This window comes from Fusarium oxysporum, chromosome XII, assembly GCF_013085055.1.
Source record: "Fusarium oxysporum Fo47 chromosome XII, complete sequence".
NCBI classification, from domain to species: domain Eukaryota; kingdom Fungi; phylum Ascomycota; class Sordariomycetes; order Hypocreales; family Nectriaceae; genus Fusarium; species Fusarium oxysporum.
In genome coordinates, this window is record NC_072851.1 from 1,517,817 (window position 1) to 1,537,131 (window position 19,315).

General features: G+C 47.5%; 10 protein-coding genes and 1 non-coding gene across 11 annotated transcripts; 7 read left to right on the forward strand and 4 right to left on the reverse strand.

Annotated features, from left to right (window-relative positions):
- Positions 1-163: 163 nt before the first annotated feature.
- FOBCDRAFT_234541 (uncharacterized protein) lies at positions 164-1,237 on the forward strand. The gene has a single exon (XM_031193846.3). It carries the CDS (start codon positions 257-259, stop codon positions 1,100-1,102), a length of 846 nt encoding a protein of 281 aa, XP_031030467.2. The 5' UTR covers positions 164-256; the 3' UTR covers positions 1,103-1,237.
- A 63-nt stretch (positions 1,238-1,300) lies between these two features.
- On the reverse strand, positions 1,301-3,292 carry FOBCDRAFT_246071 (heterokaryon incompatibility protein-domain-containing protein; the record flags this gene model as incomplete). Its single annotated transcript, XM_059610735.1, has 5 exons — positions 1,301-1,966; positions 2,063-2,145; positions 2,184-2,586; positions 2,616-2,768; positions 2,813-3,292. 5 exons carry the CDS (start codon positions 3,290-3,292, stop codon positions 1,301-1,303), a joined length of 1,785 nt encoding a protein of 594 aa, XP_059466417.1.
- An 827-nt stretch (positions 3,293-4,119) lies between these two features.
- Positions 4,120-4,581, forward strand: FOBCDRAFT_282474 (uncharacterized protein; the record flags this gene model as incomplete). The annotated part of the gene is made up of 1 exon (XM_031193848.2): positions 4,120-4,581. One exon carries the CDS (start codon positions 4,120-4,122, stop codon positions 4,579-4,581), a length of 462 nt encoding a protein of 153 aa, XP_031030469.2.
- An 805-nt stretch (positions 4,582-5,386) lies between these two features.
- Positions 5,387-6,743, forward strand: FOBCDRAFT_287204 (S-adenosyl-L-methionine-dependent methyltransferase; the record flags this gene model as incomplete). The annotated part of the gene is made up of 8 exons (XM_031193849.2): positions 5,387-5,437; positions 5,493-5,525; positions 5,579-5,669; positions 5,718-5,759; positions 5,810-6,002; positions 6,050-6,187; positions 6,239-6,664; positions 6,710-6,743. 8 exons carry the CDS (start codon positions 5,387-5,389, stop codon positions 6,741-6,743), a joined length of 1,008 nt encoding a protein of 335 aa, XP_031030470.2.
- Positions 6,744-6,845: 102 nt separating this feature from the next.
- FOBCDRAFT_209491 (uncharacterized protein) lies at positions 6,846-7,550 on the reverse strand (the record flags this gene model as incomplete). Its single annotated transcript, XM_031193851.2, has 3 exons — positions 6,846-7,204; positions 7,258-7,390; positions 7,443-7,550. 3 exons carry the CDS (start codon positions 7,548-7,550, stop codon positions 6,846-6,848), a joined length of 600 nt encoding a protein of 199 aa, XP_031030472.2.
- Positions 7,551-7,956: 406 nt separating this feature from the next.
- FOBCDRAFT_193582 (NADP-dependent oxidoreductase domain-containing protein) lies at positions 7,957-8,955 on the reverse strand (the record flags this gene model as incomplete). Its single annotated transcript, XM_031193852.2, has 1 exon — positions 7,957-8,955. The coding sequence occupies one exon, from the start codon at positions 8,953-8,955 to the stop codon at positions 7,957-7,959; it is 999 nt and encodes a 332-aa protein (XP_031030473.2).
- A 595-nt stretch (positions 8,956-9,550) lies between these two features.
- FOBCDRAFT_246074 (uncharacterized protein) lies at positions 9,551-10,478 on the forward strand (the record flags this gene model as incomplete). The annotated part of the gene is made up of 3 exons (XM_059610736.1): positions 9,551-10,169; positions 10,241-10,396; positions 10,447-10,478. 3 exons carry the CDS (start codon positions 9,551-9,553, stop codon positions 10,476-10,478), a joined length of 807 nt encoding a protein of 268 aa, XP_059466418.1.
- A 1,383-nt stretch (positions 10,479-11,861) lies between these two features.
- Positions 11,862-13,216, forward strand: FOBCDRAFT_254650 (organic solute transporter Ostalpha-domain-containing protein; the record flags this gene model as incomplete). The annotated part of the gene is made up of 5 exons (XM_031193854.3): positions 11,862-11,959; positions 12,008-12,155; positions 12,204-12,426; positions 12,477-12,752; positions 12,800-13,216. Exons 1-5 carry the CDS (start codon positions 11,890-11,892, stop codon positions 13,214-13,216), a joined length of 1,134 nt encoding a protein of 377 aa, XP_031030475.2. The 5' UTR covers positions 11,862-11,889.
- Positions 13,217-14,137: 921 nt separating this feature from the next.
- On the forward strand, positions 14,138-15,044 carry FOBCDRAFT_209495 (cutinase-domain-containing protein; the record flags this gene model as incomplete). Its single annotated transcript, XM_031193855.2, has 3 exons — positions 14,138-14,569; positions 14,629-14,746; positions 14,806-15,044. 3 exons carry the CDS (start codon positions 14,138-14,140, stop codon positions 15,042-15,044), a joined length of 789 nt encoding a protein of 262 aa, XP_031030476.2.
- Positions 15,045-15,800: 756 nt separating this feature from the next.
- On the forward strand, positions 15,801-15,872 carry FOBCDRAFT_t289. The gene has a single exon. It is a non-coding gene; the product is annotated as a tRNA-Thr (tRNA).
- A 192-nt stretch (positions 15,873-16,064) lies between these two features.
- On the reverse strand, positions 16,065-17,890 carry FOBCDRAFT_149369 (uncharacterized protein; the record flags this gene model as incomplete). The annotated part of the gene is made up of 3 exons (XM_031193856.3): positions 16,065-17,336; positions 17,485-17,576; positions 17,857-17,890. 3 exons carry the CDS (start codon positions 17,888-17,890, stop codon positions 16,065-16,067), a joined length of 1,398 nt encoding a protein of 465 aa, XP_031030477.3.
- Between the last annotated feature and the right edge of the window lie 1,425 nt (positions 17,891-19,315).

Genomic DNA, 19,315 nt, shown 5'->3' on the forward strand with positions numbered 1-19,315 from the left:
TAGCTCCTTTGCATTTCCCGTGCTCTTTGGCCTTAACTTACTCATCTCCTCAGACTATGGGTAATCGTCGCGGGTATAATTCACCGACGCTATAGTCAAGCACGCTATGACTTACCCCGCCACGTCAGATCTCACCCATGCCGTCGGATCGCGTAAGCATCATCAGCAACCCAAATATCAGCAATCAATACCTTTTAAACTCAAATGCGGCCTTATAAATCTATCGCCATTGATAATCTCTGTACCACTACCCAACATGAGCACACAGGCCAAGCCTCTCTCCTACATGGAAAAGCTCTCCAACGAGGTCTTCGCTTACCGCCCTTCTGAACCTACCCCGCCGGACTCTCCAAGGATCATCATCATCGCCAGTTGGACCAATGCACTTGATAGCCATATTGCCAAATACGTCGATAAGCACAAGGAGTTATACCCGACTTCGCAACTTGTTCTTGTGAAGAGCTATAACAAGAACTTTTTCGACCCCAAGGTTCTGGCGGAGTCGGTAAAGCCAGCAGTGCCAGTTATCAGAGCCTCATTTCCAGACGCCACGTCATCAACGGCTGAGCCAGGAATCATGATTCATCTCTTTTCGAACGGTGGTTCGTCGAATATCTCATCGTTGTATGATGTATACGCTGCGACTGCTCAAGAAGGCGAAGATCCTTGGCTTCCGCCTCACGTAACAGTCTTTGACTCAGCACCGGGTGCTCAGCGCCTCACCAACACAGCCGCGTTCTTCAAGTCGACTGTTCCAAAGTCATATCGCTGGGTGTTTATGCCGATTGTCTATTTCGTTGCAGCTGCATGGCAGTTCACCAAGGTTCTTGGTCTTACAAAAGACTGGCTGGCTTTTTGGGGTTCGACTCATAATACGGCTGAGGGCAAGAGGGAGCGTGAGATTCGTCGAACGTACATTTATAGTGAAGAGGACGAGTTGATCGATTATAAAGATCTGGAAGCCCAGGCTGCTGAGGCGGAGAAGCTGGGATTTGATATCCATCTGGAGAAGTTTGACGGGTCTCTTCATGTTGCGCATGCCCGAAAAGATGAGGCGAGATACTGGAGTGCTGTCCAGAAGACTTGGAGTGGTTTTGAGTAGTCGACATATATCGGCCTTGAAAATGGCAGCCTTCCGAACCGTTTCATAGACTCAAAGCCGAAGATCTCCTGGCAGATGAGCGAATGGTGGAGGTCGAAGAGAGATTAATCCTTACACGATGAAGTAAGTGAGCACCCAGATTTTACCATACATATATATCACGTAGACCCACGATTTCAACAGTAGTAGTTCAAGCAATCACCCTAAACGAATAAGCCTGTGCCCCAGAAGATAATCCACCAGTTCCAGATCTGGTACGGAAAAGTCAACATCGATATATCCAAACCTTTCATAATGGTCTCCCATATCCTTCAAGACCAAGACCATGTCAGAGCGCAGAAATGCTATTCCGAGCCAAGTATGCCCCGCTTCCAAATCTCTGTATATGCTATCACCCGCTTCGAACTCCTGTGTTATGGAAAAGCCATCTGCGTAAGTGATTCCATATCTTTCGGTGCCATTTTTCACAAAGGAGAGTTTCCACATGTTTCGAAGATTCCAATGAGCCCCTTCCTTCCGCCGTATTCTTACGTGAACAGTCTGGGCCTCGATGAGTATGTATTTGCTTAACATTGGTGATATTTTTTGGAAGATATTCAGATCCCTTAAGGCGTTGGCGTCTTCGATGGCAGTGCCGTCGTCTAGTAGCAGAGAGGCGTTTACATTTTCTTTGTGAGATCTGTTGATTGTCGAATATGCCTTGCCCTTCCAGCCAATCCACGACCAACTCAGGAAATCTGGTCGTCCCTGTGCCGGGCCTATTATACCCCAATTGAGGGCAAACCACGACATCCCCGATTGAATTATCATTATTGTATAGGATCGGCTGACCCCAAAGGTGACGAAAAGAATCCGGAAAGGCGTCTTGGAATAGATTAAGGATGCCGAGAAACGCATTCAGTATATCGCTCTGGTATGTGATCTTTCGTTCTGAAAAAAGTCTCCAGTGAGTGAGTGTACACCTTTCTCCCCGACATTGTCCGGGATAAGATGTAATACTCTGCACTGAAAAGGATTGCATAGCTCAGGACTATCTGCCTGAGCTAGAAGATCGAAGTCCTGTTCAATTGTCTCGCGGAACTCACGCTCCATACAGTGAAGACGAGCTTCCTTCTTGAAACAAGGCCCTCTTGAAATGTCCAAGCTCGAGACGCCCATCTCGTGTTTCGGACAGCTTCTTGTGCACTCCGGCCTGTGGAGACTAAGCGGTGAGCTCCAAGGCGTAAGTCTACTGAAGGGGCGCTGACTCTTGGTGTGCTTATGCCTGGAAGACCATAGTCTGGCCCGTCGCCTGCTGCAGCGATGATAGTTAAGTCTGCCTCACGGTAGATCTTGTGCATCTTCTGAATCTGCTCGCGCTTCTCGGGGCACTCCTGCTGTGGCAAGCAGTACCTGTCTACCCAGAGAAAATTGATACCAACTTGTAGCGCTACAGTGATTGCATCCTCAATGGTTTGTGGGAAAAGATAGCTGGAGGAATATGACTCATTTGTTGACGCACTGTCTCCCATACATATGACAGAGCAGCGAACTTTACACCGGTTGGTAAAGGCTCTAGCTTCCGAGTCGTACAATTGATAACAGCTAGGCCTTTGGGCAAAGGGCGCTTCCCTTCACCAGGATTGCAAAGCTCTCCATGCACGCCCGCGCAATGCGCAAGCCATCGCTTTACCGCTTCGAAGTCGACGTTAGCGGGGTCAATCAGCGAACTCGCTGACCGACTCCGTTAAAAGTGTCAGAAAATTCAGCCAAACAACCAAAGTTATGAGCTGACGTTGGTATTATATTGTACCAGAGAGGTTGGTCAATAGATCTGGTTTGATTGCAAACGATTAGCCATGTCGAATCTCTTTGATCTTTCGCTCGTCCCAGAACTCGATCACCCATCTCCCCATCAGATGTGAACTCTAGTTTCGCTCCTCTATAGGCGAGTTGGCTTGGGATAGTGAACATGCAGAATTTATCTTCTCTTCTGGAAGACCAAGTGTTATGTTCGCCGGCCGCAATGTAAAACGGCGCTTGGCAGAGGGGACAGCCTTCGTCATGAAGAACAGCACTTCGCTTGCCAAAGAAGGCTACTGGCTCCCGGCATTCGACATTGGTCCAACGACCGGACGGAATATTGTCGAGGTCTAGGGATTCACATCGCGAGCAGAGCCTTTCTTCAGTGGTCTGTTTCGACAGAACCATTTTTGATATTGGGTTTGTAAGGTCAACATAGCAGTTTGGGTGTCCATGAGATTTCAAGTGCTGCCTGAAGGTGAGTGGCCCACAATCAGCAATTATCACTGTATGCCATGAAAGTGTTACGATGCATGGGGTGCATGAACAGAGTACTAGTTAGGAATTCGGTATTTGTAACTGTACACTCATTTTCTTTGTCAATGTGGTAATGATGAACTATCGGTAGATCAATCTCATATTAGCTATTGTTACTGGCAAAATAGTGCTCAATTCTTGTAGCTTACCTCTGCACTTTGGCATTGACGTGAGTTGTTCAGCCTTTTATTCTTTGCCCGAGGTACGTAGTATATATCATTCTGTTTTGAAACTCTTATTTAATTAATGTTCTATCGACTAAAGGATGAGCAGCATTGATGAGAACCACGTTCATTGAAGAGACTATATGGGAATCAATATGTCATCCAACGGTGGCCAAGAGATCCGAGATGAATGCTGGTCGATGATGTTCAGTTTTCTCGTTCCAGATTTTCGAACATCAGCAGACTGCATAATCAAGAATTCAGGGGAAACTATACTAATTGTCATACTGAACATCAACATTCAATAGGAGTGATAGAGAACATCTTGTTCCTTACGCATGGTTGACTGAAATCCTTTAAATAGCTCCATCCCATCACCTCCAAACCCATCATCATCCACCTTCATAACAGCCTTCACAGCAACTTCCACATACCATCTCAACCAATCTCAACATTTACTCACCAAACACTACTCACAACCCTTACACGCAGAAGAGAAACTCTTCTTAGCAAAAGTCTCCATCATCCTTCACCATGTGTGTCACTATCTTCTGGGTCCACGAGTGTGTCTTTTGCGGAGTCCTTAAGGATAACGCCTATCGCTACGACCCCGAGGTTACCGGTGCTTGCCCAGAGTTCGAGGAGAAGCTGGAGTGGCGCTACTGGGTCTGCCCCCCTTGTGAGGAGGCGAAAGCTACTGACGAACGCAAGTTTCCCCCTAGAGGCCAGCGCCAGCAGCAGCAAGGGGTCCAGAGTACAACTCTATTCCCGAATGGACCTCAGCACCAGAATGGACCTCTGTTCCAGGATGCTCCGCGGTTCCAGACTCTTCAGCAGTTTCAGAGCGGTTCTGGTGATCACACCGTTCAGCAGTATCCTTCTCAACAAGGTGAGCAATCTCCCCAGTTTTTCCCGATGGGCCATCCTCCCCGTCACCAGAACGAACCCCGTCCCCAGGGTCGTCGTGAGAGCCATGGTCACCACCACCACTACTAGGTGGGGTTGTCTTGGGTAGCTCATCAGTAAGTTTCCATCCTTCTGTCGTCAATAGTATCAGTGAGTAGGCGATGAACGACCAGGACCGTGGCGAACTTCTGAAGCAAAAGAAAAAAGACCACTAGGGAAAAAATGAAAATTTGAGGAAAGTACAAAAGAAGCTAATTTGGTTGGAGGAATTAGAGATCACAACGGAGGAAATTTTGGAGGAGCTTCTCGGAATTGTAGGATATCTGGTAAGTATGTGGCGAGATGGATTAGATATGTAGATAGATTGCCAATGAGAAATAATTTTGGCAACTTTTGTGCGTAGAACGAGTACCTCCGTGAGGATGAACCTAGCAGCTGAGCGACTCATTAAGAACCCAATATCAGCATCATCAGAGTGTGACCTGAAATGTTGAACATATTTGGCCCCTATAGAATATTCATCATGTCAATAGTGCTCCTCATCGGCTTGTTTGGGCGGAATAGTTGGGGCGTAGCCAAACCACCCCCCTCTTTGGTAAGTCCACCCATATAAAAGCGCAGAGTTGTATAGTCTGTATAAGCCTGGATATGACTCTCTAATCCATCAAGCCGCTCGTATAATAAAGAGAAATCAGTGCGCACTGTCATCTGTTCAAAATACTCATTGCCTTGGAACATCGTATGATCAGACCCTGGTCATCCAGCTGCATATGCAGTGAACTCAACCAACAGGATGACAAATATCGACTGGGATTGTGATTTACTCATAAAGCAGCCGGATATCCTCTGAGTGGGGAAGTTTTTAACATTGCGTGATTAAATAATTTGCATCAAAATGGCAGAACCAACTATCAACGCGGAGCCTGACCTAGTACCGGATGAACAGGTTCTTCTACCAATTGCTGAGAAGGACAGGGAGACTCACTAACCACGAATTTCAGTCTGACGAAGAGCATGACTCATCTATGGGATTGGTAGGTCATTTCTCACGAACGTTTGTCGTTGCCGACCTGACCTAGTGGAAAAGAGCTTAGCGTCCACGTCTGAGAGCTTAAGAAGCTCCATTCTGGACTATCGAAAAGAAAACGGCAGGACCTATCATCGGTATAAGGATGGGAGTCAGTCTCTTGAATTGCTGCTCTGCTGTTGTTGACTAACGATTACAGAGTATAACCTTCCTAATGACGACGTCGAGAAGGAGAGACTTGGTATGGCAAAGCCTCGAAAGGCCGCCTTCACTGCTGATTTTCGCAACTAGACTTGCAGCATAACTTGTTTATTTTGATGCTCGATAACAAACTCGGTCTCGCACCCCCGAATGATCCTAATTCTAAGGCCAAGCGTGTTCTTGACGTTGGCACCGGGACGGGAATATGGGCCATCGACTACGCAGACGAACATCCCGAAACAAAAGTGATTGGTGTCGACCTTTCGCCTATCCAACCTGATTTGTACTATATGATCGGAACATTATGGGATGCGCACTGACATTGTTCAGTGTTCCTCCGAACGTGGAGTTCTTCATCGATGATATCGAAGAGCCGTGGAACTTCTCTGAGCCATTCGACTACGTTCACAGTAGGATGATGACGTTTAGCATCAAGAGCTGGCCGAACCTTGTGAGCAGCATTTACGAGTAAGATCTATGACTACTTTGAGCACAGTGAGGCTGATTAACTTCCCTTAGCAATCTTGTTCCAGGTGGTTACGTGGAGCTTCTTGAAATCGACCTCTTCGCTCATTCAGACGACAACACCCTAACCGAGGATCATCATCTCTCCAAGCTTATCCACCTTCTTGACGAAGCATCCACCAAGATTGGTCGCCCGTTCCAGGATAATAAAAAGAACAAGGACATTCTACGCGATGCGGGATTCGTGGATATTGTAGAGACTGTTTTTAAGTGGCCGACGAACCGCTGGCCTCTGGATAAAAGGTATAAGGAGATTGGTGAGTGGAACAATCTCAACATGGATAGTTTCAAGGGTCTTGAAGCACTGTCCATGGCAGCTTTGACGAGAGTTCTTGGGTGGAGCCAGGAAGAGGTTACCATCTTTTTGGCAAAGGTCAGAAGGGACCTGAATGACAGGACCATTCATGCTTATTGGCCGGTGTAAGTACAGGATAACCTATTGAAGCCCAACTGCTAACCTAACAGATACTCAACTTATGGAAGAAGACCTCTCGATTGAGACGGTGATGAAGTGTTCAGCACTCTCATCAAAAGATGTTGAGGAATAGTGGCATTGTTTATTAATATTGTCATAGATGTTTATCAAACCCAGTGCTTCGACCTAGAGAAGCATCCCAAAGACCATGAATAGCACACTCAGTACCCCAAGAGGGGCACCCAACCGTGGTGCACTGTCAGTCACAGGGGCTGCGCCACCTGTAGATGACTCCTGAGCAGTACTTGAAGCACTCTCAGCACCCTCGGTGCTACTGGTGGTTTCTGCATCTGATGTCGTAGAGGCCGAGGCCGATGTCGCTGAAGATCCGTGTGAAACGTGCGAAGTAGTTCCGGCATGTCTCGTGGTTGACGAAGCAGCAGAGGTACTGGTCGCCTCTAACTTGATACCGCAAAGTTTCTCAGCGTCAAAGGTGAAGTCGAGGTTCCTGGCCTGGCATTCTGTATGTTGGCGCTCGACAGATTCTGCATGTAGTTCGTTAGAGGAGTTCAGTCTTCCAAATTTTGAGGATACTGACCAGGCATAACATCTGCATCACATTTCTTGGCCATACAGCAGAAATAGGCCTCGCGGTACTTCTTCTGGGTGCACATACAGGCTGGATCATTGGTACATGAACCGCCAGGGAAGCTGTCATCGAAACAGCCATTCTGACACATTCATTAGTTTCTAGCCTCACAAGACGCGTTAAGAGTCACATACATCACATTCTGACTTGCGTAACTCCGCCCCTTGGTCAAACTGCGGCGCGGCGACAGCAAGAGCTGAGCCGAACAGGCTAAAGATCAAAAACGTGGACGGGCGGACCATCGTGTTAGCTCGGATCGAATAGTTTCAATAAAGGCGATCACAAAGTCTGTAAATCTTCCAGTTCCTGGTGGCTTTGGATCACTCGGGGTGGCAAGGGATGAGTCGGTAACTTTCTGATGAGTGGTTTCGCGGAGCAGCGCGTTGCTGCGCCGTCGTGAGAACACGATAAATATGACGCTTGGCTAGATTGGGCAACTGACCACAGCTGAAATCGGAATAGTGGGGGCGATGTAAACAGACATAACATTACGAGTAAGCGATCTTAGTGCTAGAGAAAAAGCAAAACAGTGAGGCAGTTGGAGCAGAGTCCGCGATGAAGCGGAATTTATTATAAGGTCACATCGTACCTCTGGGAAACAACTCTCAGTTCATCAGAGTCGATTCGTGAGGGAGAACAATAACAGGACTATCTCCAGTAAAGAGAGCAGGAAGGCTGGGTGATCTTCCATGCCTCATCCAATACCTCCAGCACCTCTTCTGGCAACGGACCCTTCTCAACATTATCCAGATTACTCTCAAGCTGGCTGAGCGAGCTGATACCGATAACCAACCCATCGTTGCCATCCATGACCTTGAGCTTGCTATGGTGAACAAGCCATCTGAATGCAATCTCCAAGAGCGTCAACCCCAATTTGTCAGCAACAGGTTGAATCACCTTCAAAGCCTCAAAGTTGACATCCTTGAAGTATCTGTCCCGATACATCGCCCCAATCACCGGGTCCTGGGTAGAATATCGTCCGCCGTCAGCGGGGATCTCTTTGCTTTTGTAGCGACCTGAAAGTACACCACCAGCCAAGGGATTATAGACAAGAATATCCATCCCGAATTTGCGGCAGCATGGAACAAGTTCTTCTTCAATGGCGCGAGTCAAGCAATTGTACATAGCCTGATAAACGCTTGGTCTGACCCATCCTTTCTGGTCCGCAATGGTGCAAAGCTCAGCAACTTCCCACGCCGCATAATTGCTCAAGCCAAGCCTTTTGAACTTCCCCTCTCTATAAAGTTCATTACAGGCCTCAAGCGTCTCCTGAAACGGGACGGATCGATCTGGTGCGTGCAGATAGAAGATATCCACGCTATCGGAACCAAGCTCGCTAAGACTCTTATTCAAATTCTGCTTGACAATGGCCTTGGAGTGATCGCCAGGTTTGTAAGGATACCACTTTGTAGCAAGAGTAAGGTTGCGCTCTCGCCAGTTGGTACGCTTGGTCCAGCCTTCTTGCTGACCGCCGACGTAGGTTCTGGCTGTGTCCACTTCATTGTAGCCGCGCGACTGCAAGTAGTCGAGGCATTGGTTGAAGGTGTCGAGGGAGGTAATGCGGCTTCCGTAGGTCTCTGAGCCTTCAGGGCCGAATGTCAGGAGCCCAAGACTGACGCGGGGCTTGGTCTTCGCGGTTTCAGTCATGATATGAGGAGGGGAAGTTAGGTGATGAACAGACACTGATTGAGGTAATTGACGAGTAGAGGTTTGGCTTTTGGGACAGGAATATCTGATAAGGCTTGGGGACTGTTATGTGTATTATATCAGTTCTTCTCGGGTCATATACAAGCTACAGATTGTCGCACAGAAGTACAAAATCCTCGGGTGCGATGCCGTTATCTGATAACCGGCGGCAACTTTGGCGTGTAGGGAATGTTTCCGCGCTAAGTATCGTTCGCAGGACTCCAAAGAGTCAGCGGGTATCGGCTTCAACACCAAACCCAACCGTATCTAGAAAGACTGTGGATCGGTTACCCCGCATTCTCTACGTCTGGTTCTGGCGAATCATGGCGTCGCAATTTGGACTCTCAGTGTTGAGTCGCTTCGGCTTCTGAAGCCGTGGATCATGGCGCTTGCGGCAGAAGAAGGCGTTATCAATAAATCTCATGGCAAATAGAGTATATAGCCACTGCTCCAAGCTAATCTTGTATCTGAGATTATATATAAGCTGGGTTATCATATAATTTAAAAGTATTCATCCCGAGCACCAGTAATCTCGCAGCCTCACATCTCCGCAATCATGACAACCTTCAACCCTCGCGGTCTTGGCGACGTCAAAGTCACAGATCGATTTGATTTAACCGGCAAGAACTTCCTCATCACAGGAGGAGGTGGAGGTATTGGTTTTGCCTGTGCCAAAGCCATAGCCCAGCTAGGCGGCGGCGTCGCTGTCATCGACACAGCTCCCGAGCCGGTAGAAGAGTTCAAATCTCTGAGTGATCGCTATGGCGCCAAGATATTTTACACCCGAGGCGATGTAACCAAACAAGAATCCCTTGAGAAGGCTTTTGCTGAGTGTGTTGAAGCCATGGGCGGACAGCTTCATGGAGCGCTCACGGCGGCAGGCATTGTGATGGATACACCATTGCTCGACGCTGACTGGGAAGTCACCCAGCGAGTCCTCAACGTCAATGTTATGGGGACGTACTGGACTATCAAGCTTCTCGCACAACATCTTGTCGAGACCAAAACGCCTGGAAGTATTGTTGCGATCGCCAGCATCAATGCGCAGAGTCTATACGTTCCAGTACAACCAAAATCCGCTTATAATGCCAGCAAAGCTGCTATCAAGGGTCTTATGGGTCCCCTTGCCGGCGAGCTGGGTCAGTATGGCATCAGGGTCAACTGCATCTCGCCAGGTAAGTCATCTTCGACAATCTCAGTCATGCCACTAATCATGGGCTAGGAGCGATCCAAACCCCTCTATTAGCACGCTTACAGGGAGAGAAGAGGGCTATCCTTGACTGGTACGAAAATGGAGCCCCATTACAACGGCTGGGCGTGCCGGAGGATCTGACACCTATGGTGTGCTATTTGCTGAGCGATGCAGCTGCGTTTACAACAGGTGCAGATATGCTTGTTACAGGTTCGTTTCCAAGTCATTGATTGGATATATGATTACTGACTCTATTGTAGGTGGGCTACATGCAGGGTCAGCTCTGAAGTGAAGAGTAGGCGCAGGAACGAAAGTGCACGAAGGCTACGTTAGTATGGGGACTTTGGGGCCCGAGTATCATGAGTAAAAGGATATTTTAAGCTAATCGAAGAAATAAAGTCGTGTAAGAAATGTTAAGCATGATTCCAGGTAGAGTTTTGACTTCCTGTCAAGCGTACGCAACAAACAGAGACGGTGATACATCCTCCGACTCTCCGTTCTTACGAGGATTTTTGGACATTCTTAGCCCAGGTTAATTGTAGTCTAAACTTGATTTCGAGCTCTAAAATAAAGATTCATCTGCGCCGCCTAGTTTAACAATCCTTCTTGAGGAGTAATTTGTTGGTCCGCAAACTAATGAGTGTTACGTTGTATAGGGTATGTCACACAAAGCTTCAAGACACCTTCGCGTCGAGCTAGTGGCAATGATATGTCGAGTAGCCTTCGGCAGAGGTTTTCCAAGAGAAATAAAAAAGACTGCCTAGCGGATCCTTTCAGATCCTTCAGCAAGGATATTCTCATGCTCTGAAACCAATTCGACATGATCATCCCTAATCTGAACCGCATTGAGCAAAAGTTTCGATAATTTCCTTATCGTGCCGGTTTCCCGCCTTATCTAAACGCGAGGTGGGGTTGTGTTTTGATCATCGCGAAGCTAGACCGCTTTTGACGAACCATTCGAGCGACATCGTCACTCTTCTAAGCCACGTTCGAATGGAGATGCTAAAAACAGTGATTCATTCGAACTACAACTGCCGATCTCGCACTGCGTGGGAGGCCGCAAGAACAAGCATTAATGTTAATATCTTGTTTCAATTTGAGATCTCATCAAAGGAGTCTTTTTTCGCGTTAAGATTGGACCAGGACATGGTTGAAGCTAAGCTTGGATAGGATATCTAAGGGTCCAGATGAATTTCTTGGCAGAGCGTTGAACAAAGTGGATTCAACTACTCCCATTGCCCTATCAACTCCTCACAAGAGCGACTTTTCAAGTCGACAGGGTACAGCCACAAAAGTAAGCCAGCCGGCCGCTCCCAAACCCCTGGCAAGCTATGAATGGCTGACACGCTGATCCCTGCATCTACCGGACAAGCCCGCGGAGCACCCCGTTGTTCACGATACAGAAAAGGTGCCAAGGTCGGCAGATCGGTCGTATCAATGGCCGTTTTAGTGGGAAGCTATGCCGTAGGGCTGACGCTGATCCATAGCTGGCTGTGCTGATACTGCGCTTAGATTACCTAGTATCTGAGGGTTTCATTGCAGGGGTCTAGCTTGAAGATGACGGCGTTGGGATTTGTATATATTGAGCTTCTGTCGCCGGTTGCGAACATTAACATTTCATCTTCACAACAGACAAGCGACTACATCTCAGCATATACTCGTTTCTTTTTTCCTTTTTCTGAACTTTATAGAACACCACCACGATGGGTCTCTTTAGAAGTGGTGACGACGATAAGTCGAACGTTACTTGCCCTACGCATTCTTTTGCTCAAGGTACTACCAGCCCCGCCGACACGTCGACCTCCGGCTAACACACAATAGATGCCGAGAAGAATATTACCGGTAGCTTGAGCTTTTACCAGCTGAGCATGATCATTGGCGGCTCTTTTGCTGCTTTCGCTCTGATTGTCATGTTCTTCATCAACATGATGCATGCAACGCATCTCTCCAACCCCTCAGAACAAGTCAAGTACGCATAGCCTACCTTCAAACCCCCATGTCGTTCTAACGATTTCAGGATCATGCGAATCGGCACACTCATTTCTGCGTTCTCCATCATTTCGTTCCTCTGCATCTGCTTCCCTCATGCAGCGGTCTACATCGAACCCTGGCTTCATGTCTACGAGGGTTTCGCGCTGGGATCTTTCTTCCTTCTCCTCTGCGATTATGTATCACCGAACCGAGACCAACAAGACGTGTTTTTCGCTACAAAGAAGAAGAATGGTATTAAGTGGTTCAAGGTACGGTTGTCTCTTATTAGCAATTGGAAATCTTACTGACAGCCTTCTAGACACGTTGGATTATGATCTTTCAGATGCCCGTCATCGCAATCGGTGTCGCAGTCGCTACCGATATTACTCAAGCCGCCGGTATCTTCTGTCAAGAAAGCAACGATCGACACTTCGCCAACATCTACCTCCGAATCATCATGTCGATCTCCCTCGTCATTTCGGTCCTCTCGATTCTACAGATGTACTTCCTTCTCAAGAAGGACCTCGCCCACCATAACCCGATGCTGAAGCTCACTGCTTTCAAGATCGTAGTCGGCTTGACTTTTATCCAGGGTGTAAGGTTTATCCCTTCTTACGTCTTTATCATACACTGACTGTTTAGATCATCTTCACCGTTCTCAACGACCAGAACGTTCTCAAGACCAGCGACACGCTCACCTATGCTGATGTCCACGTCGGTATTCCCAACCTCGTTATCTGCATCGAAATGGCTCCTCTGTCGCTGTTCTTCATGTTTGCCTACCCATGGAGCGTTTACATGTCTGGCCATGGCCGGGGAAACTTTTCCAAGTTGGAGCAGGGCAACATGCCTGAGGGGTCATACCAGGGCGGTCCTTTCGGTATCCATGCCTGGCTCGCCATGTTGAACCCCTCCGACTCCATCAAGGCGATCTTGTTCATCTTCAAGCAAGACAACCGGAATGCTTCTACAACCTCAGTCAACATGACGGGATATCAGTCCAACGACCCTTTGGTGTCGCATCCCTATAATCCTCAGCCCTACTCTACCACGAACTAAGGTCCAGAGAGCGACGCGGTTTTTGATGTCTTTTATCATGATGGACATGACGATGAGTAGGACGGGATGGATATGTGGATAGATAGCTGGCAGCGGGATGAATGATTTCTTTCGTCAAACCTTTTTACGTTATTATATACCTTGACTCAATGATTACAATTTCTTAGATGATTGGGCCATGTTTGCTGCTCAAGACATGTTGGTTTGAAGTCGTGGGTTCGTTTTCCTTCAAGACTTACCATGACCAGTGTATACTACGTGCCCATAAGAACAAGACCATGTTTCGAGGTCCAAGTGGTGCCAGGTGGCCAGAGGCTTCGAGACGGACCGAAAAATTAAGGAATGCAATACCCTTAGATGTGCGCTCAGAAATCCCTCCACTCTGTGCCATTGTGGAGATAAGATTAGGAGTGATCTGCTGACTTGATATTAAGGTCATTGTGCTTTCTTTTGGCGTAGTGTATGACGCCCTTACACTGTGGTTTTGTTGAAAAGGCGCTATGATTTTGTTACTTGATACGTGGCTACGACATTACTTGTCTCTTGATACGGGCTTAAAGCCACACGAAGAAGACACGTATCAACGCACGTAAGCAAGCAAGACATACCCAGAACATGACATTTGTGGCCCGAAGACCGACATGTAATCGCCCCTCGGCCTGTTGGGGGGGATAAGGTTATGGGGCTTAATAAAGCGAGGAAGAAAAGGAAAGGGAACACGAAGAAAAATAACGCAAACAAGAATCCTACGAGTAAAAAACAACATGAACAAAAGCAACAAATTTTATCATATAATGACTAGCTACCCTTCATTCCCTCTGTTTCCAACATGCCTACTCATTGCCTTCTCCGAGTCGAATCTGGTCTGTACAACTCTGTAGCGACAAATCAGTCGGCGCTTGGTCGAATCCTCTATCCTTCATGAAGCCCACTCAGGCTCTCATCGTTCTTGCGACCATTGTCTATGCGGCTCCTATCGTAGAGCAGACCAAGGCCCTCACCCCCCCTCTCGCCGAACTCGACACCCATTTCGAACACCACATCAAACGCTGTGGTAAGGGCGAGCCCCCTTTCCTTGGAAGGTTCCCATTCGCGAACGAAACTTATAACCAGCTCACCGACGGGACGCCCTGCCGCAATGTCACCATGATCTACGCCCGAGGAAGCAGGCAGGCAGGCAATGTAGGAAAAGCAAATAATACCGGTCCCGCCTTATTCAATAGCCTTGCCGACCGTATTGGCTTGGAGAACCTGGCCGTCCAGGGCGTGACTTACAAGGCGAGGAGGCGGGACTTCATTTTCAAAGGAGGCTGTAACGAAGGCAGCAAGACCATGGCTAAACTAATCAACCAGGTACGTCAAAACACGAAGACGCATCTCTAATGAGGAAGATACTGACACCGTACTTACAGGCCGCAAGCCAGTGTCCCGATACCAAGATTGTCATTGCTGGTTACAGCCAGGGCGCCCAGCTTTTACATAAAGCTGCTAAAAATGTAACTGCCGGTGTGACACAGCACATCGCTGCCGGTTAGTACCTATACCTTTCACAGCATTGACAACTTGCCACTGACTTCGCGTCTGCGTAGCTGTTACCCTGGGTTACCCGAAGAAGCCCATGGGCAAAATCGCTGCATCGCGTAGTCTGAGTGTCTGCCGCCCAGGTGATAGCTTTTGTGATAAAACGATCCCCTGGGAGCCCTTTGTCCCCTTTGTGGGCGCCCCACTCTGGTGGTTCCTTACTATGTTGGACACGCACGGGGATTACAATGAAAATGCCACTGCTGTCGCCAACTGGATTGCTGATCGGGTTACCAACATTGGATAGCCATGCTTCCATTTGCACATTCACTTACATTTTTGTAAACTTCCCGTTCAAATGTATTATGCCTCAGAACTATGGACCACAGCAGCAGGGTGATTAGTATATAGGCTTTCCATGAATGATTACCTTTAATTTTACCCGTTCTGGGAAGGTTTATATTATTTGGGGAGTAAAAGTTGTTTAATTTAGCAATTTCTAACTTGTCTCATTGCCGAGATTAGAAATACCCTGAACTTTTCTTGGCAAGTCCCTGTTTCACCCTTCTCTTCCTTTGAACCACATATCTTTCTCCATAGAACACTAAGATCTCGGTTGATGTAGCTGCTCGACACATATGGGCTCAAAGCTCTGCCATCACAGCCGGTGGTATGAATAGAAAAATAGCTTGCGAGACTGCTGCACTTCCCGCGGCACAAGTAGTAAGCCATGATGTATCAAGTTCTTCTTCAACACCTGCATTCATGTTCTCCACCGTCCATGGTCTGCTGAGAGCATGTCTAGTCAAGCCTTACTATGGCTAGTACATACTATGTGCCCATTAACGAAACCATCTGTTTGACCATACCGTGAATTATAACATGAATTGGCTATTAGGATGCAATATGGATATGGCCAATTGTCTCAGTAGTGCTAGTGCTACTGGTAGAAGATTGCTGTCAACGCGCTGTAACATTATCCATCAGATCACAAGGAAAAGTCACTTTCGAGTCAGCTTGATGAGGTAATTTACAAATCAGCCAGTTCATCCAATCAGAAGGCGCCTTCATGGCTCAGTGGTAGAGCGTGTCACTAGTAATGACAAGGTCCACGGTTCGATCCCGTGTGAAGGCACATAAGGTGGTGTCATCCACCATAGACTTTTGGCGATCTTTTTTGAGGTTTGTTTACCCTCATTGATCAGTCTAAGGTTGACGGAAATATTGTCAAATAATGGTCATTGAACCTTGTTGGCTTCTTCTTCCAGGCTTGCTGCAGTCAGTGAGTGCTATGAACATGAAGGCCCCAAATGTCCCATTTCACCGCTTATACCCGAGCCAAAAGTGAATACCACCGGATACCCATATAACCATCGTGAAGATTACTATTCCCATCTCCAGTCCACTTTGCCCAATTTGTCTCGCCTGAGTCCTGATCGAACAGACACCATTTTCCCCTTCTGGCTTCGCAGGTGACTTCTCTCGCTTCCAACCCATGCATCAACCAGTCTCCGGGTATTTCGACAGACGATGCTTCAGATGATCTGCCAGCAACAAATCCATACAGATACACTCGTTTCAATCTGGGAAGTCTCTCCTTATCGATGATTATGTCCCCGATGGCATCCAACAATGCCCTGTTGCCAGCACCGGTCTTTCCGGTGGAGAGAAACTCATCCTCAGAGAACCCTTCGTTGTCTTCGATTCCTGCTGCAGGTCGATGTTCGATGACGAGGGTCTCCAGAGTCCTATGAGACGCCAGGATGAGCCTTTTCCATGCCTCGAGACAGTTCCGCTCTGCGCAAGTCGACCATGAATTATGCTGGTTGAAGTAATCACCACGGCTATTACAAGGTGAACATAAGTATAAGTGCCTGAGGCTTGGGAAAGGGACTCGGGCATCGGGGATGAAATGTCCAAGTGGGCTTGGGATGACTCCCCTGGGTTGGTGTTCCCATCGGCCATGATTCCCAGCATCTTGTTCACTGATACCGACTGCATTGGGCAGCGGCGGATCTAACATACCAAGCTCTAGGCGCTCGAGCGTTTCGTGGGATTGGAGAACGTAAGTTGAAACAGATCGGGGGATGTAAGCGAAGAGTTTTGCGAACCGCAGCTTGGTCAAAGGCCCCTCTAGTATCTCCTCAAGCTCCCTGTAGTAGGAAGTTTCATAGGCGCCGTGAAGCTCCAAGTATTCGAGGTTCTTGAAGTAAGGTAAGAGCTTCCAAACAGAGACTGGCTCTGCCACTGAACTCTCATCGGGCTTCCACTGTGGCTCAATCACGGTACACAGACTCTTCACCCGACCAGCAACTTCCCTTAGGCGTCCTTCACCGTGAGCGTGGAGTGCCTGCAGCATGGAGAAGAGATTCTTGGCTCTTTCGCTGATATCGCTCTGCCAACCATCCCTTTTCGAATCATGGTAAAACCGATTGGGAGATTTGTAAGGCAACGGCTCGTTGAGCTCTGCGCTCGACTCGTGATATCCCTTCTCATGAAACTCAATGTCCCTCCATAGACAGTCTCCAGCGACTGATGCCAAACGCTTGCAGGTGTAACTGAGATGGCATAATTCTTGGGGAGAACAGTCGCGGATGATCTGTAGAAGAATCTCGCAGGGCAAAGAGTCAAGTGAGGCCATCACGAAATCTGATACTGTCGATTGCAAGAGTAAGACCGTTTCTGAAGCGTTATATGTGAGGCGTTATATGTTTTCTGGACTTACGTCAATTGCTTATACTGCTTACGATCTCATTCCCCGTGATCCGTCGGAGAGCGGCGCATGCTGTCATATCGGCCGACTGGTTGTAAGACAGCATCCTTGGCTCCAGACATCGACCTATCAGGTCATTCAATGAGTCTGACACTTCTCAACACACCAGAATTTCATGCATGGATAAATTTGTGATAGTTATTTGACCCAAAGACTGCGCTAGAAAGAAGCCTTGCCACTAGTGAGAGTATGATCTGGATGGCCTCCAATATACTTTCACCCATCCCCCTGGCTTTAAAATAAATCTCTGAGGGGTCTTAAATTAGAAGGTATACTAGAATATGGAGAACTGCAGACTAGATTCCCCGATAGATGTGAAATGAACGATGTAGTTGCACGTACTTACATAAATCCTGAGAGCCATCCATGCAACGCAGCATTACGGACCGGGAGTTGTAAACAATGATGTAATCGCGTTAAGGCTGAGATGAATGTTTGTAAATAGTCTAAAACCAATATGTATTGATACCGGCGATTTGCAACCGCCGCTCTATTGAACGGGACCATGACTGGTGGATCTGTCATAACACGAAGTACTTACGCAGGAGCTTGGAGTCCAAGTGACATATTCAACAAGTATTTTAAACCTAATTCACTTAAGATATGAGGTTTTGGAGAATTACTATGGCAGTTCTTGAATGATTGTGGTGCTGGAAGATTTGTCATGGCCATCCGTCCGCAAAAGCCTAACACTTGCAAGTAGCTCAACCAATCACCTCAACGAACCATTTACTATTCGTTATTACGGAATAATGCCAAAAGGATATAGTGTATGATAAGCAAGTGAGCCAGACAAGCGAGTGAGCCACATATCTTAACTTTCCAAATGAAATTCGCAATAAAAACACCACAACCTATCTGATCAACTAAAATTAATCGCTATACTATTCCCTATTGACTTCAATTGCCTCCTGACAGGTCCTTGCATTATGCCCAGTCTTTCCGCAAATACTGCACTGCCGGACCTTTGCTCCTTGTGACCTTCCGCGACCACCTCTCGAGGCTTCAGCTGTTACCTGCGCATCAATATCTATCTGATCAATTGCTTGTGATGCTTCCCCTATAGTTAAAGGCCCTTCTTTTTGTACCCTAGTCCTTTTTCCCCTCCGGCGTCGCCCTACTATCTTATTTTGTTGTTCAAGTTGTTGATTCCTATTATGTAGTAAGACCATCTTATCCATAAGAACAGTCGTTGCCTTCTCAAAATGCTTTACGGCTTTAATTATTGACTCAGGGGAGCTGCTCTTATGATTTCTGATCCTTCCTTGCAGATACTTGGAGTGCGATTGGGCCTCTAGTACTGTCTTTGGGGTCCTTGCAGTCCAAGGGGTCGATGGTATTGTGACCTCTACGGGAGGCGTTGGAGTCCGTAGCTGCACATCAAGCTTCGAGATGACATTTTCTGGGTCAAAGGGAGCAAGTCTAGCTCCTCTAAAACCTCCCTTAATATTGCTTTCTGTAATAGCAGCTTGGTGGGCGACATGAAAGGCAGGAAAGAACTCGGTCTTGGTAATATGGGTTATAAAGCATCTGATCAGATGCTCTATTTCTCGACCGTATGCCTTTTTCAGTGGCCCAAAGCACCCTACGTCAAGAGGCTGAAGTAGATGAGAGGCATAAGCAGGCATACAGAGTGTGATAATCTTGTTCTCCTTGCAATATTCCTCGAATTCGACGGAGTGGTGACTTTCATGACCATCAAGGATCAAGAGGCGATAGCGACTGTTCATTCGCTTAGCTGTAGCCTGATCAAAATGCTTTAGCCACTCAAGGCCCAGCTTATTATCAGTCCATCCTTTCTCACT

Bases quoted from the DNA above. Each gene is read 5' to 3' on its own strand.
- FOBCDRAFT_234541 (XM_031193846.3), top strand. From the start codon at position 257: ATGAGCACACAGGCCAAGCCTCTCTCCTACATGGAAAAGCTCTCCAAC.